The 17,098-nt window shown below is 32.0% G+C and overlaps 1 protein-coding gene across 2 annotated transcripts; it reads left to right on the top strand.

The window, feature by feature from the left end:
- LOC109005116 (GDSL esterase/lipase At1g29670-like) lies at nucleotides 1–3,792 on the top strand. Of its 2 annotated transcripts, none has more exons than XM_035693667.1 (5): nucleotides 1–367; nucleotides 2,143–2,282; nucleotides 2,503–2,745; nucleotides 2,969–3,212; nucleotides 3,341–3,792. In XM_035693667.1, exons 1-5 carry the CDS (start codon nucleotides 124–126, stop codon nucleotides 3,562–3,564), a joined length of 1,095 nt encoding a protein of 364 aa, XP_035549560.1. In that variant the 5' UTR covers nucleotides 1–123; the 3' UTR covers nucleotides 3,565–3,792. The 2 variants fall into 2 exon arrangements, with proteins under 2 accessions (XP_035549560.1, XP_018839455.2); XM_018983910.2 differs by having other exon boundaries at nucleotides 1–391.
- The last annotated feature ends 13,306 nt before the right edge of the window (nucleotides 3,793–17,098 follow it).

Raw genomic sequence — 17,098 nt, 5'->3', positions numbered from 1 at the left:
TTCACGGCCTTCAACTTCTGATTTCCTTTCTCAGAACTAGTACGTACTACTACTGTCTCATCATATAATATAATTCCGATCGGAGCGATCTCCTTAATTAGTTGTTTTCGATCGTTGTCATTAATGGCATATTGGCTTGTAATACTAGGGAAGCTGCAGCTTGCTGCTTTGATCTTGCTGGTGTCAAGTTTCCTGCAGCAACATTTTGCCAATGGTCAGCCCCTGCAAGTACCTTGTTTCTTCATATTTGGGGATTCCCTTTCCGATAATGGGAATAATAACAACCTTAAGACGACGGCAAACTCCAATTATCAACCATATGGGATTGATTTCCCCAAAGGCCGGCCGACTGGGAGGTTTACCAACGGTCGTAATCTGCTGGATTTCATTGGTACATATATATGCATGCATTTTCTGATCTTAAATATTTCTACATAAGTTTATATATATACATATATTATATATATATGCATACACTTGTTATAACATGGTATATATGATCCATAATTAATTCTTCCATCTTTTTTCTTAGTCCAATATATAGTTGAAGTACCATTTCGTTTGGGAACCTAGAAAAAATTGATCTTTCAATATGATCAAGCTGGAAAATTGATCATGTTTAAATTCAAAAAAATTAACGTATTAAAATATTTCATTGTAAAATTGGGAAATGGTTATGAAATAGTTGTAATCGAATTATGGCTAGATTTGCGAAGTCATAAGGGTGTAAAAAACAAACCAGTGAACCGGTAAATCAGAACGGACTGAACCGGTGGGTTTGGTCAAGTAACGATTTTATTTTTCTTAAAATCGGTCAAAATCGGTCTAATTTTAATTTTTCTTTTTCTAAAATTGTACCGGACCGAACCGGACCGGTTCATATATATTATAATTTTTTTATTTTGTATCTGATTTTTATATATAATATATAATTGTATATAAAATAATTTTGTATTATATGATAAATTACTAATTAATATAATTTTAAATTTTAAAATCTTATATCACTATAGTCTATAATATAATTATAATATATATTATAATATACTACACTATATTATCACCATAGTATTATATACTATAATATATTATTATATATATTATATAATATATAATGTAGTATATTAAAACTTAAAAACTAGATCGAACTGAGCCAGAATCGATAAAACTGGAAGTACCGGTTTAAGTGATACGTAACGGGTATGGAATCAGTTTTTAAAAATATAAAATCAGTACATATCACCAATTTGATCACAAATTTTATCTAAAATAGATCAAACTGGATCAATTACACCTCTCGCCGAAGTGGAATAGGAAATTAACCTGAATATCTACCTAACCCGATTAAGCAAGATAATTAATTAATATTTGTTACGTGGTAATTAAAAAAATTAAAATGGCACCAAACTTGCCCAACCAGATCGACGCAGGGTGGCGGCGTGGGCTGGCTACAAACTTATTATAAATTGCACACTTGCATGAAGACTTTACCGGCCTCTAGTTATCGTATTTGGCAGGGTACGGCCGTAACATAATTCGAAGGTAGAATTGGTACTGTGTGCACTTGTACTACGTACGTATATATAATTCATGCACGTGTATATTATTAGTTTATATATTTACACGAAATAATGCTAGTTACACCTTTAGAATATTGTGTAAATTCATGCACTTTTTTTTTTTTTTAAAAAAAGAACATAATTTATTATTAAAAAATTAATTTTTTATATAAATTAATTTATATTTATATATATATATATATATTTTAAAAGGAATGCAATAGAGTTGCATATATACCCTAAAATTCTAAATACCGTTTTTCTATATAAAATCAGATACATTAGTTAAAATAGTTTGTCTTTCGATAAAAATATATTTAGATGCAATATTTTTAATATTTTTTTAAAATATATATATTTATTACTTTTACAATCAATTCATAATAATAATATCTGATTTAATAAATCATTTTGAAATTTAAAAATGCATAGTACTATAGATCATAAATTTTTTTTTTTAATAATACTACTATAATTAATTTGTGCAGCATTCCAGATTCTAGAATGAAGACCAACAATTTGTTCAGATATATATATATAGACACAGATCTTGCTAACTTTTGAACACTTTTTTCCATTACAGCGGAAGAACTGGGTTTTCCTGAGGATTCCATCCCTCCCTACGCTAAATTAGCTACCGTCGGACCGGTGGAGAAGGCTCTTAAGGGTGTGAATTATGCATCTGGCGCAGCGGGGATTCTGAATGAATCTGGAAGAACACGGGTAATTATAAATTATTTATTAGTTACACAAAAAGTGGCATGCATCGATCCAAATGAGTCAACTACGTACGCATAAACAATACTGCATGAACAGTGCACGAAAGATATATATGTATATCAATATAGCTAATTCAAAAACGCATCAGAAATATAAATTTAAAAACGTATGACGTCGTTGTTGAAGTTAATATATATATATATATGTATATATATATTTGCAGGGTGATCGGATACCCATGAATGAGCAGTTGACAAATCACCAAAAAACGGTGTCGCGCATTATCAACAAGTTGGGAAAGAAGAACGCCACTCAACTCCTAAACAAATGCATATACTCGGTTGCAATCGGCACTAATGACTACATCAATAACTACTTCTTGCCGCAGTTCTACCCTGCTAGTCGCATATATACCCCTTCTCAATACGCTGAAATTCTCCTTCGAAAACTCTCTCAGCAATTAAGGGTTGGTATATGTATTAATATATTTATATATATATATATATATATTATATCTACACGATTAAAGAAATGCTTGGTTTACAAAGAGATCGATGTCATAAAATTGTAAATTTTGATTTTTATTAATTTTATAAGAATATTTTGTGAACATAATATATTATTTATATAAATTTGATCCTGTTGAGTCTTGAATCCGATCTAAGTAATTATATACGTTGATGTGTTAGACTTTGCACAGGCGTAAAGCAAGGAAAGTAGTCGTTTATGGACTGGGTCTGCTCGGTTGTATTCCGTATGAAGTGAAAATGTACGGAGCTAACATTTCTGGATGTGTCGACAAAATCAACGAGGCAGTCATGCTTTTCAATAATGGGCTTAAATCACTGGTGTCCGACCTCAATAACAATCACACCATTAATGCTACTTTTATATTCATAAACTCTACTGGAATTTCGTTAACCAGCTCTCCAGGTACATGACCTACTTACTTTTTATCTTTTTCTTTCTTCTTCTTAATCTTTAATTTGGAGGTTACGTACTGCGCGCATGCATGGAGATGGAATGAAATTTGAATCCTGTGTGCATGTCTCTGCGCGCAGGTTCCATTACAGTCTCAAATGCGGCCTGCTGTCAAGTGTCGGAGGCCTCGGCGCCGCAATGCATACGCTCTGGAAAGACATGCAGCAACAGGACCCAATATGCTTTCTGGGATGAAGCGCATCCAACTGAAGCCGCATATTCGGCTACTGCGGCAAGAGCATACAGAGCTCTGCTTCCAACTGATTCTTATCCATTTGATATTCAACGCCTCGCCCAGCTCTAATTAAATTAACTAATATATATCGGAAGAGAAAATATTCTCTGGTGAAAATAAATTAATAATTATATATTGATGTAATAACCATGCATTAATAATAATGCTTAAATTACTGATGGGTACGTTTGATCTATATATAATATTCAATAATTAAAGTTCTAAAATATCCAGCAACAGATCATCGCGTGACAATATTGTTTTGGGTACAGACCATTTTTATATGTTATATGGATCATTTTTCAGAAAATTGTAATAGTAGTACTACTGCCCATAAATAATCAATGGAGCAGTTCGATCTAGAATTTTTTTTTTTGTCCAAATTGAATCTCAAATTATTCTCAATATATATATCGTTGACGAAGAATTATCTCTAGAATTCATGTTTATTTTTTTTTTCTTTCCCAGGTAGTAAACGTGGACAATCGTGACGGACAACTTTTTGCCACTACTCGCATTAATATATTAATTTGATGCAGTCCTGCAAGATTCCAATCTTAATTTTTATCCTTTTTTACACAGGATTTGGCATTGTCGATCCGGCCTTGCCTTTTTTTGTTTTTTTTTAATCTTTTATTTCTTCCTGCCCATTAATGAAATTAGAACTCTTATTTCACTATTTTCCAATATTTGTCGTACCCATTCTCACTTTTCCTCCTCATTTCTGGCATTTGTGAAACACACGGTTCTTATGCATGCCTTGATTCTTGAATAGGGTGGCAATTTGTGTTTTCTGGTAGCTCATAATGTCAAATTATGAACATTTGACTATATGGTTCAACTTGAACCCAACTTGTTAAGTTTAATGTATCTAACTTTCAAACCTTAACCAGACTTATTTAGATAACGGGTCGTTTCGTATCACCTGTTTTGATCTATTTAATAATTAATTAGAAATATGTTAACACGACACGACTCATTTAAACTATTTTCATGTAAATGTTTTGAACTAACACGCATATATAACTCATTTGACATTATTAACATAATTTTAAATAAAATTTAAAATTTATATTTATCAGTAATCACAATATCTTAAAAAAATAAGACTAACTATTAATAAAATATATAATTATTTTCAAATTTTAATATATAATAAAACCAATATTACAAACCCTATAATAACAAATATGAGCATAGATCTAGAAATACAATCCCAATAATAAAAACATAAGCATATTGAGAAATATCAATATTACAACTCAATAAAAATAAAATTTGAAATTTGAAATAAAATCTAAATGGGTTGATTTTGAGTACTTAAGCGAGTTAAACCATTATTGATATGTATATAAATCGTGTCTTAACAGGTCAACTCATTAATATCAAATCCAAACTAGTTAATTTCATATCATATTCATATTAGATTCATGGATCGTATCACATATTGCCACTCTTATTCTTAAAGTATGTCTCGAGAGTTTACTCAACGTAGCCAATCACATGGACTAAAAAACTCTATCCATTATCTACGTTAGAAATTATGGTGAAATGATGATCATGGCAAAAACTTCTCTTTCTTTTATCCCTGGATATAGTAGTCGAGTGCGCAAAAACTATGATCATGCCGACCCATTTGTTTTTTTTAATCGTCATGGGTATTTGGGCAGAGTAATGCTAGATACAGTTGTTGAGTGCGTGCAAGTGTCGCGCAATCGTTTTGAAAAATAGTATAGTTTACTATTAAAAAATTAAATTTTTTTCATATGAATTCCAAAATTATTTATTTTTTTTCAAAAGAATTACGCAACTTGCGCACACTTTTTCTTTGAGCAGTCTATATATTTACCTACCTACTCTTTCCAGTTTCCACGCAGCTACTTTGTTGAAGTTAACGCGGGAACCACCTTAATTTATTGAAGTAATTTGCACCTCCAACTCATGTACTCATAAACCCACCAGTAGTAGTACTACGTATCACTGCATGCACAGCTTCAATGAAAATCTTAGAGGATTTATTAAGAGGGTTGTGGGTTTTAGAGATTTCTGAGTATATATGGCTTATTACTTTTCATTTATGTATAAGAAATGTCGCTGTTCATTTTATTAATTATGTGGCTTTTGCCTTAATTAACTGACATAAAAATCACTAATTAGAAAGCATTACTCTTTTTTGTATAAAGATGATAGAATTAAGATCGAAAAATAAGACTGCTCCAATATAATTTTTTTTTATAAACTAATTAATCTTTCTTTCCTATTAATTAAAAATCATCCCATTTCTCCTAAGAGCATTCTCGGTGGCTTAGATCACAAAGGCAAAGTTAAAATCACATATTTATATTTTTATTTATTTCATTCAAGAGAGATTCTCATATCGGATAATTCATCTATTAGTCAAAACAATAATAAAATATTATTAATTTAATATTTTTTTATAATTTTTATCTAATTTATTTTTCTCATATTTTGTAATTCAAATTCATTAATTGTAAATTGTATGAATACAAGCACCTATATATAATAATAATAATAATAATAATAATAATAATAATAATAATTAGTGGTGCAATTGTTATGTAGCAACAAAATGAGAGAGAAATTAATATAAATTATTTAATAGAAGGTGAACAGTAATCATATAAACATAGAGTTACTGTATGTAGCTAGCAACCAATATATATATTTATCTTTTGTCTCTTCTAATATAGACCATTTTAAAGAATTTTAGTCAAATGAGTTGAGATGAGTTGAGATGAGTTGAGATGTCTTGCGAATCCAAACGTCTCCTAAATTAATGCATGGGGGCAGATTCTTTCGAATTCCCTGTACGTGTCTTAGGGGCTATGGCAATTAAGATGAGAAATAATATATATAATCACAAAGTCATGATCACATAAAATTAATCTTATAAATTGATATGTTTCTATATGCACGCATAGAATATAATTTATCAGATTATAAATTTATTTTTATTATAAAATATATATGACGGATTATATAAAACTACATTAATTTATAAAATTATTTTTATATCATTTTTTTTTTTGTAATTGTATATATATAACACTCGACAAGAAAATTGCTAGACAAACCAAGTACGACTACACATGATACAATGTCTTTGATAATATTACTGCAGAATCTTCATGAACGATATTGGCCATGATTCTTGGGCTTCTGTTACACCAATTTTTTTATTTTAATAATTTCTTTGTAGTTAGCCGCACATTCCGCTTGACATGTTGAACATAGTTACGCTAGCGGCTAGGTGTGAACTTTCTACGTACGTATATGCTAGTTGTGCATGCAATATCAGACATATATAGAGGGTTATCATGCCTTTTAATTAGGCTAACGGCACGCATTTCCTTCTGATCTCTTACGCACTAGAGGACGTTGAAAGTTGTGGGTTTCCATCTCATATTATAAATGAATTGTAGCCATTAATTTTCTATGAAAAAAAAGGTATTCGATCGATCGAAACAATAAATTAACGACTTTAACTTTAATTAATTAGTAGTACGTATAATCGGCAACCACGAATTTTCAAGTACATTAATCGATATATACAATGTAAGCATAAAACATATCTAAAAGTGATCCAAACCCTTTTCTTCTTTGGCTGAATCGAGTTTATAAGAAGCTAGAGAGTACCGCTAAATAAAGTGGTTTGCAGTCTAATTGATCAATATAGGCCGATCGTTGAGGAGTACTTCGTGGTAACTGGATGTACCATTTTTTTGGGTTGTACAAAATACTTTCTAGATACATGTATGTATACATATATATATATATATATTGAAGTTTATGAGAAAATGTGGTAGCCTTTATAATGATTTTCTTTCTCAGTACCGATGAAAAATAATTAACTAACTGGTGTAATATTGCTATATACAAACTTCAAATAGATAAGTTTCATACAAGTGTTTTATAAAAAAGTAGATCTCATTAATAAAGAATAGTTCTTTTTTGTTTTATCATTTTTTAAGGTAGAGTTCACTTTTTTACAATGATTTACATGAACAAAACTTGTCTATTTGAGACTTGTACAAATCATTTCTCTTCTTATATAATCCTCTGCATTATTCAAGTCAAGATTTGTGGCGGATCACGATAAAAATGCATGCATGCATGCAGGGGGCGATAATCTTATTATATTCTTTATTCAAAAGCATTAATTTACTCCCATTAAATTAGATCCGGCCAGCTTGTGACTAGTCGAAATCTGGCCATTATAAATAGTTATCCCCGGCCTTGTAAATTAAGTTTTGTAACATGAGATCGAGTTCCAAGTATTTCGCGGCCTTCAACTTCTGATTTCCTTTCTCATAACTACTACGTACTACTACAGTCTCATATATAATATTTCCGATCGAAGTGATCTCCTTGATTAGTTGTTTTCGATCGTTGTCATTAATGGCATATTGGCAGCTTGTAATACTAGGGAAGCTGCATGCAGCTTGCAGCTTTGATCTTGCTGGTGTCAAGTAACTTCCTGCAGCAACATTTTGCTAATGGTCAGCCCCGGCCTGCAAGTACCTTGTTTGTTATTTCCACAGTTTTCCTCCGTCACTAGGAAGGATTTATGAATAAAATTAAGGAGGAATCACTTTTGGACATATGGCCCAACTCTTTTTTTAAAAAAAAAAAAAAAAAAAAAGAGTAGCTTGTTTGTTCATATTTGGGGACTCCCTTTCCAAAAAATGGGAATAATAACAACCTTGCGACGACAACGGCAAAATCCAATTATCAACCATATGGGATTGATTTCCCCAAAGGCTGGCCGACTGGCCGGAGGTTTACCAACGGTCGTAATCTGCTGGATTTCATTGGTACATATATATATGCATTTTCTGATCTTAATTTCTACATAAGTTTATATATATACGTATATATATTATATATATATATGCACACACTTATTATAACATGATATATATGATCCATAATTCTTCCATGCATCTTTTTTCTTAGTCCAATTAATATATATATATATATATATAGTTGAAGTACTATTTCGTTTGGGAACCAAGAAAATTGTTAAGGGGTGGCTTGAATTCAGATGGAACAGTGCATGTGTCGTAGGTTCGCTCGAGCGAAGTTTCACTTGGCTCGAGCGAAGTCAGACAGAGAGTCTCGCTCAAGCATCGCTCGAGATTCAGCTCGAGCAATATGAAGACAGAGAGCTTCGCTCGACATTTGCTCGACACTCAGCTCGAGCGAATTCAGACAGAGAGTTTCGCTCGATATCCGCTCGACATGCAGCTCGAGCGGTATCCAAGTCAGAGAGCTTCGCTCGACTCTCGCTCGACTGTTGGCTTGAGCGAAGTACAGAAAACCTACGTTCGCTCGACACTTGCTCGAGTGTTCGCTCGAGCCAATGTTCACAGAAGTGAACATTACTGTTCCTATAAATACCAAACGGCGCCCACTTCTTCTAATAACTTCAGAAATCAATTTTTTCACTTGTTTTTAGTGTTTTCTTGAGAGAGAAGTTATAGAGTGAGTTTTGAGAGATAACTTCCTTGTGAAGTTTTGTTGTATTCATCTGTACTCCATCTTTGTTGATAGTGAAATCTTCGATACCGATCCCACCAGTGGACGTAGGCTCATTTTGAGTCGAACCACTTAATTCTTAGTGTTCTTTTTGTGTGATTGTCATCAATTTCTTTCGTTTAGTTCCGCTACGTACTATACTTCGAGTTAGTCTTAGATCTACAGTTATTCCCAACAAAAATATTGATCTTTCAATATGATCAAGCTGGAAATTAAATTTATGTTTACATTAAAAAAAAAAGAAAAGAAAACGTATTAAAATATTTCATTGTAAAATTGGGATCAAATGGTTATGAAATAGTTGTAATCGAATTCTGGCTAGATTTGCGAAGTCGAATAGGAAATTAACCTGAATATCTACCTAACCCGATTAAGCAAGATAATTAATTAATATTTGTTACGAGGTAATTAAAAAAAATGGCACCAAACTTGCCCAACCAGATCGAAGCATGAGGATGGCGGCGTGGGCTGGCTACAAACTTATTATAAATTGCACACTTGCATGAAGACTTTATCGGCATCTAATTATCGTGTTGGGCAGCGTACGGCCGTAACATAATTCGATGGTAGAATTGGTATGCATGCACTTGTACCTGTGTACTACGTACGTATATATAATTCATTCACGTGTATATTATTAGTTTATATATTTACACAAATAATATGTTAAATACAGTTTTAAAATATTGTCTAAATTCACACACTTTTTTTTTAAAAAATAATAGAGTTTATTATTAAAAAATTAATATTTTTCATGTAAATTAATTCATATTTATATACTTTTTTCAAAAGGAGTGCGACATATATCACTAAAATACTAAATATATATCCCTTTTCAATAGAAAATCAATTACATGACTAATTAAAATAGTTTGACAAAAATATGTTTAGATACAATGTTTTTAATATTTTTTCTTAAAACATATTTAGTTCTTTAAAATTTAGAAATGTAAAGTATTATAGATAAATTTTCTTTAATTTTTTAATAGTATTATAATTAATTTGAACAGTATTCCAGATTCTAGAATGAACTTGTTCAGATATATATATAGACACAGATCATGCTAACTTTTGAACACTTTTTTTTATTACAGCGGAAGAACTGGGTTTTCCTGAGGATTCCATCCCACCCTACGCTAAAGCTATCGTCGGATCGGTGGAGAAAGTTCTTAATTAGGGTGTGAATTATGCATCTGGCGCAGCGGGGATTCTGAATGAATCTGGAAGAACACGAGTAATTATAAATTATTTAGTTACACAAAAAGTGGCATGCATCGATCCAAATGAGTCAACTACGCACGCATAAACAATATTGCATGAACAGTGCACGATATATATATATATATATATATAGCTAATTCAAAAACGCATCAGAAAAATAAATTTAAAAACGTATGACGTCGTTGTTGAAGTTAATATATATGTATTATATATGTACTGCGCGCATGCATGGAGATGGAATGAAATTTGAATCCTGTGTGCATGTCTCTGCGCGCAGGTTCCATTCAATAGAGGCCTTGGCGCCGCAATGCATACGTTCTGGAAAGACTGCATGCAGCAACAGGACCCAATATGCTTTCTGGGATGAAGCGCATCCAACTGCATGAAACCGCATATTCGGCTACTGCGGCAAGAGCATACAGATCTCTGCTTCCAACTGATTCTTATCCATTTGATATTCAACGCCTCGCCCAGCTCTAATTAAATTAACTAATATATAATATCGGAAGAGAAAATATTCTCTGGTGAAAATAAATTAATAATTATATATTGATGTAATAACCATTAATAATGCTTAAATTGCTGATGGGTACGTTTGATATATATATATATAATATTCAATAATTAAAGTTCTAAAATATCCAGCCCAGATCATCGCGTGACAATATTATTTTAGCTACAGACCATTTTTATATGTTATATGGATCATTTTTCAGAAAATTGTAATAGTAGTACTACTGCCCATAAATAATCAATGGCGCAGTTCGATCTAGAATTTTTTTTTTTTTTTTCCAAATTGAATCTCAAATTATTCTCAATATATATATCGTCGACGACGAAGAATTGTCTCGAGAATTCATGTTGTAGTAAACGTGGACAATCGTGACGGACACCTTTTTGCCACTACTCGCATTCATATATTAATTTGATGCAGTAGTCATCCCTTGAACCAATCAATCAGATTAATGCAAGATTCCAATCTTAATTTTTGTCCTTTTTTACACAGGAGTTGGCATTGTCGATCCGGCCTTGCCTTTTTTTATTTCTTTCCTGCCCATTAATAAAATTAGAACTCTTATTTCATTCTTTTCCAATTGTCATTATACCCATTTTTTACTTTTCCCCTCATTTCTGCATTTGTGAAAGCCATGTACTCCTATGCCTTGATTCATGATGAGATATGTTGTTGGGTTTGGGAAGATTGGTTTATTTTTATGGCGGTTCAATTTGATGACACGATCAGATAAGGATACGTCAAGTTTATTTATTATTATTTTTTTGTTGATTTTCAATTAGGCTTGGGCTGGGAAATTTTTTTGACATTGTTTAATTGTGACTTGAGAATCGTTAGATAGAAAGTTTTCTCAACATTCGCGCGATAGGTCATTCGAATTAATGAAGTTTAGACAGAAAGTTTGTTCGATATGTTGCTCTAGCGAACATTATACAGAGAATTCGCTTGAGCGAATAACATGGTAATTGTGAAATTAGGATTTCCGTCATACAATCCTATATATATGTTTATTATGAACAATATGGCTAGTTTGGAATAGTATATTTCACTCCACAATGTGTTTTGTCATTCTTCAGGATAATAAAATTCTCAACAGTTCCATAGATGCAGGCACGTTGCCGAATTACCTAAATCTTTATGTTGTATGATTGATTTCTTGTTTTACTTTACTTTTTTTGCATCATTTTCACAACATATGTCTCGAGAGTTTACTCAATGTAGCCAGTTATCACATCCACTAGAAGAATCTATCTACCATCTACATTAGAAGATGATGAAAGGATGATGCATGGTAAGAAACATGGGACATAAAACTTCTCTTTCTATTACAATCTTTTCATTGTGCCTTTTTTTATTCACCGTGGGTATTTAGGCAGGCTACCTAGCTACTCTTTCTACACTACTTTGTTGAAGTTAATGGGAACTACCTTTATTGAAGTAATTTACACCTCTAACTGTCATAAATGTTGTGAAATCTTAATTGTACTCTTAATTGATATGAATCAAAACCAATATATCGTTGAACACATAAATAATTTGGAAAAAATTAGTCTCATAAATAATATTACTAGTCTTTATTGAGGTTTCATCTCCAACTTTAGTTGAAAATTTAACTAGACATATTCATGAAAATAAAGATCCAAAAATGATAATAATAGATCAAGACAGGGTAATGAAAAATGCAATTTTAATTGTTTTCCCCCAGACATGTCATAGATACTACTTGTGGCACATTATGAGGAAATTGCTAGAGAAATTGGCTTCCAATACTCAATACAATAGTGGGCAGCTCAAAAGTACACTTTAGCATTGTGTGTATGACTGTCAAACTACAGAGGAGTTCGAGAAGCATTGGGATTTATTTCTTGACACCTACAACTTGCATGATCATGCATAGCTACAAAGTCTATGCAGAGAAAGGATGCATTGAGTACCAGTGTATTTAAAAGATGCATTTTGAAAAGGAATGAGCGCCACACAACATAGTAAAAGCATGAATGCCTTTTTTGACGGTTTTGTTCATTCATGCATTACGTTAAAAGAGTTTGTTAATCAATTTGACAATATCTTGAGGAAGAAGGCTGAGAACAAGAATGCAACAGACTTCCATTCTTTTAATTGCACAATCTTGTGCGTATCTCCGTTACCATTTGAGAGGATATTTCAACATTTGTACACAAATGCCAAGTTTAAGGAAGTGCAACAAGAAATAATGGGAATGATTTGATGCAATGCTCATCTTTACAAAACCGAAGGTGCAATTTCAACGTATCAGGTGGATGACAAAATTACTTTAATAAAGATGAGTTTGAGGTAAAGTGTAATTGTGGACTGTTTGAAATGAGAGGCATCATGTGTTAACATGCTCTTTCCTTTTTATCTACACTTGTTCAAACTTTGTCTAAAAAGTATATTTTGGAACGATGAAGGAATGATATAAAATGAAGGTATACCCTTATTAAGAGTAGGTACGATGGCTTGAGTGAAGATTCCGAGGCACAAAGATATGATCGGATAATGAGGAGATGTTGTGAAGTATAAAAAAATGCTTCTACAATGGAGGAACATTGGATTGATTTGCTATAGCGGTTAGATGTCATGGATCTCAATTATCTTTCCTCAAGACTTCTGACCACACCTTCTAGAGATAATTATCCCATTGACCCCACAAGAGGGAGCTCAACAAAAGTGCTCAATCCTCATGTTGTGTGAGGCAAAGGCAGACCACCATCGATACAGAGAGTGCTTACAATAGAAAAAATTTCCAATATGTCAACTACGAGGAACAAAAAGGTAAGGGACACTAGTGGCATAAATAAAAGGAAAAAAAAACACGTTATACTTGATTACTTATTTGTAATAGTCGGTTATTTATTTATAAAGAAATTTGTATTAAGTGATGATTATTGATGGTAGCTATTATGAAGTATTCATTTGTGCATATATTTCTTCAAACACAACCATGTGAAACAACAGAATGATGTGAAATGTACAAATACTTGATTTTTTATGTAGCTAACTTGCAACAAGGTTATATGATACGAACACAACACAATGTCATAATTGAGGCTTATACTCACAGCCAAACATTTTACATTTTACTTGTTATTGTGTCATTTAACAATATATATATATCGTTCGTGGCAGATGCACTATATGAGAGATCATGGAAGTCCTGAAAATTGAAGACATTAAGAAATTATGCATTGCAGTGATTATGGGATGGTTTAAATGTTTCACTTCATTATTTGTTGAATTTTGATGTAATGTTTGACATATTGGTTGATTTTGAGGTATTGATGGAACATGTAAATTGCTTGATAGTCTTTTGGCAAGTTGTTGTGTTTTGTAAAATGGCCAATTGCACAAGTTACGCTAAAAAAAAAAAAAAAAATCTTATTCCATTATCCAAGTTGCATTATACAATAAAAAGTCAGAGAATTTCCCTTGTTAAACCAAAACAAAATCGTATTCTATAATAAAATCTAAATAGATTTTCTCATCCAAGTTACAGTACTATACCATAAGAAGTAAAAAAATTGCCACATTACACCAAATCAAAATTGATTACATTGTCCAAGTTACTCTTTTCGTACATTTTCCTCTTTTCTTACATTTGGGGCCCGAGTAAAAATTCACAAGTTTTTGAATATTGCGGCAAATTTTTTCGTTGCTAAAAAGTTAAAAAATCATTGCAAAAGGCCAGTTTTGCAATCCCATCTGACCACTTCCGTCACAACAAGTTTTTAAATATTGCGGCGAATTTTTCCGTCGCAAAAAGTGAAAAAATCATTGCAAAAAGACCAGTTTCAAAATTTGATGCTGTTAAAATACCAATTTCATCGGACCACTTTCGTTGCAACAAGTTTTTTAATATTGCGGCGAATTTTTCCATTGCAAAAAGTGAAAAAATCGTTGCAAAAGACCAGTTTCAAAACTTGATGTTAAAAGTCCGCGACGAAATCAAAATCACTGGAATTAAAGGCTTTTTGCGGTGATTTCATTTCCGTCAAACACAAAATTGCTGCAAAATGCCCTTTTTCTTTTAGTGTAGCCCTTTCCATGTTGGTGGTCTCACTAATCTATCGGTATTCAATGACTTAATAGTACTATGCTCACATATAGTACCAAGGCATTTTAATCCAGCCTACAGGTCGCCCCCTCTGTAACTTGAACTCGTGATACAATCCATGTTCTAATTTCAATTGTTAAAAACTCAATCATTGATCCAAAAATTCTAAAAATTGTATTAAGTCTTTAACCATCAGGATCATAATATAGAGGTTTCCAAAATCTGAAATCGGCGATTGCGCTCACACCTTCCTCTTTCTCTCTCAACCCCCTCCATCCCTGCTCGCCTATATATGTAAGCTGATCTCCACTACTATGTATATCATGTGGGTTATATCTTGCAGAAAACGTGGAGGGGCTAAGCTGGCGTCTTCGGAAACTTCTAGTGGCGTGGCTAATATTTGCAACGATGATGAGGTACAAATGAGATTCAAATTAATTCCTCTCTTTTGCTGATATAACCGATCAGATCAAAGGATCAATCTGTTCATTAGTCTTCCGTAATTAGTGCATTGGTAGGGCGTAGGGTCTATATAGGATCGGTGCAATTTGTTCTTCAAGTACTTAAATTGCGAAGTAGATCAATAAATAGCACATGATGCATTAATTCTAGGGCCATGGGTCTGATATCGTATATATAGGAGCTAGCTCACAATGCTTAATTAATTAATTAATTTATAGCGTTAGTTGGTAGCAGGGCCGGCTCAAAGGCAAGGCGACTAAGGCGCTTGCCTAAGGCCCTACTCCTTGAGCTCCTGATGGTTAATATGGTTTGTTCAAAAAAATTGACACAAGTCATTTATATTCTTTTAAAAAATAAAATTAATAGAAAATAAATATTAAAAAATGTTAGTATTGTAACCAACACATTTCGGATATTCTTTTAACGTTTTACTATGAGTTGTAAATAAATTAATAATTAATATTTTCAATAAACACCTTATAATATAAAAGCGTAGTTATTTCATATATACAGTAATTAAGAATAGAATATAAAATTTAGATTATAATCTCAACTTTAAATAATATTAATCATGATCTGAAAAAGAAAAGTTTTATGATTTTTTTTTTTCGATTTGGGAGAGGTGGTTTTGAATTTCGGACCTCTATTTTGAAGGCTGAATGTTATGACAATCAAGTCACATGCTTTTAGTTAAAAAAGAAAAATTTCTAATCTTAAAACTTACCAAAAAAAAAATAGTATATTATACAATCAGAATATTTGTTGATTTATATTATATTTAATTAGAGAGTTGATTGAATTATTATATTAAAAATTGATAAAAATAATCTCGTCTTAAATTCTGGCCTTAGGCCACCGTGTGCATTGAGCTGCCCCTGGTTGGTAATATTATTCCAACTTGCAGAGATCAGATCACCTCATGTTCTCGATTAATGACAATCTTTGTTCAGTTCATGTAAAATGTTTCGGGTGACAGTCAGATAATGCATATTCACAAAATGACAAAACTATATATATATATATATATATATATATTATCGAGAACCAATATTGCTAAATTATATTAATCGGAAAGTACGTTCGTTTCCTGCATTAAATTCATGCAGTGACAAATTAACATTCAATAAACAAACAAGATCAGTCTAGCTTATAAGATGCTGTATTAATTCCTAATTAAAGAGTTAATTCAAAACTTCAATTACTAGCAATGAATATGCAGGGACCATTTGACCAGTACTCCCATGCATGCATGGTATGTAACTGGGCGTATATAGCATTTTTTTTTTGGGTTGTACAAGCCTTTCTAGCTAGATAGGTATAATTTCTCATAAAATGTAGGCCGGCGTAGCCTTTATGCATTATCGAACGTGCGGCTATATACGTACGACTCGAGCTAGCTCGAGGATTGTGAAATATTTGTATTACTTACTCCTTATTCCATTGTATATATATAGGAGCCAAAATAATTAACTTATAAGTTATTCCTAATTCTCTGCGGGCAAGTCAAGATCATTAATTTGTCCCGGTTCTTAAAAATGCATGCATGGGGCTAGCTAATGTATTCTTTATTCAAGAGCATTTACTCCCAGTCTCCCACTTTAGATCATCGATCGGGGCTAGAAATCTGCCCATATATAAATATATATATATATATATATATATATCGATCTACTATATTATAATTAGTGAATATTTAACTATGAATAATAATTTTTGTTATTTTTTCATTAATTTTTCTTATTTTTCTATTAAGTCCGTTAAATCATATTTTACTA

This window comes from Juglans regia, chromosome 8, assembly GCF_001411555.2.
Source record: "Juglans regia cultivar Chandler chromosome 8, Walnut 2.0, whole genome shotgun sequence".
Lineage (NCBI taxonomy): Eukaryota > Viridiplantae > Streptophyta > Magnoliopsida > Fagales > Juglandaceae > Juglans > Juglans regia.
Note: the sequence above shows the minus strand (reverse complement) of the source record. Positions and strands in the feature narration are given on the sequence as shown.

What these genes read in the sequence shown, in the direction of transcription:
- LOC109005116 (XM_018983910.2), top strand. Translation starts at nt 124, where the DNA reads ATGGCATATTGGCTTGTAATACTAGGGAAGCTGCAGCTTGCTGCTTTG. An exon ending in ATGAATCTGGAAGAACACGG is followed by an intron (nt 2,283 to 2,502) that starts GTAATTATAAAT and finishes ATATATTTGCAG; the next exon opens with GGTGATCGGATACCCATGAA. An exon ending in TTCGTTAACCAGCTCTCCAG is followed by an intron (nt 3,213 to 3,340) that starts GTACATGACCTA and finishes CTCTGCGCGCAG; the next exon opens with GTTCCATTACAGTCTCAAAT.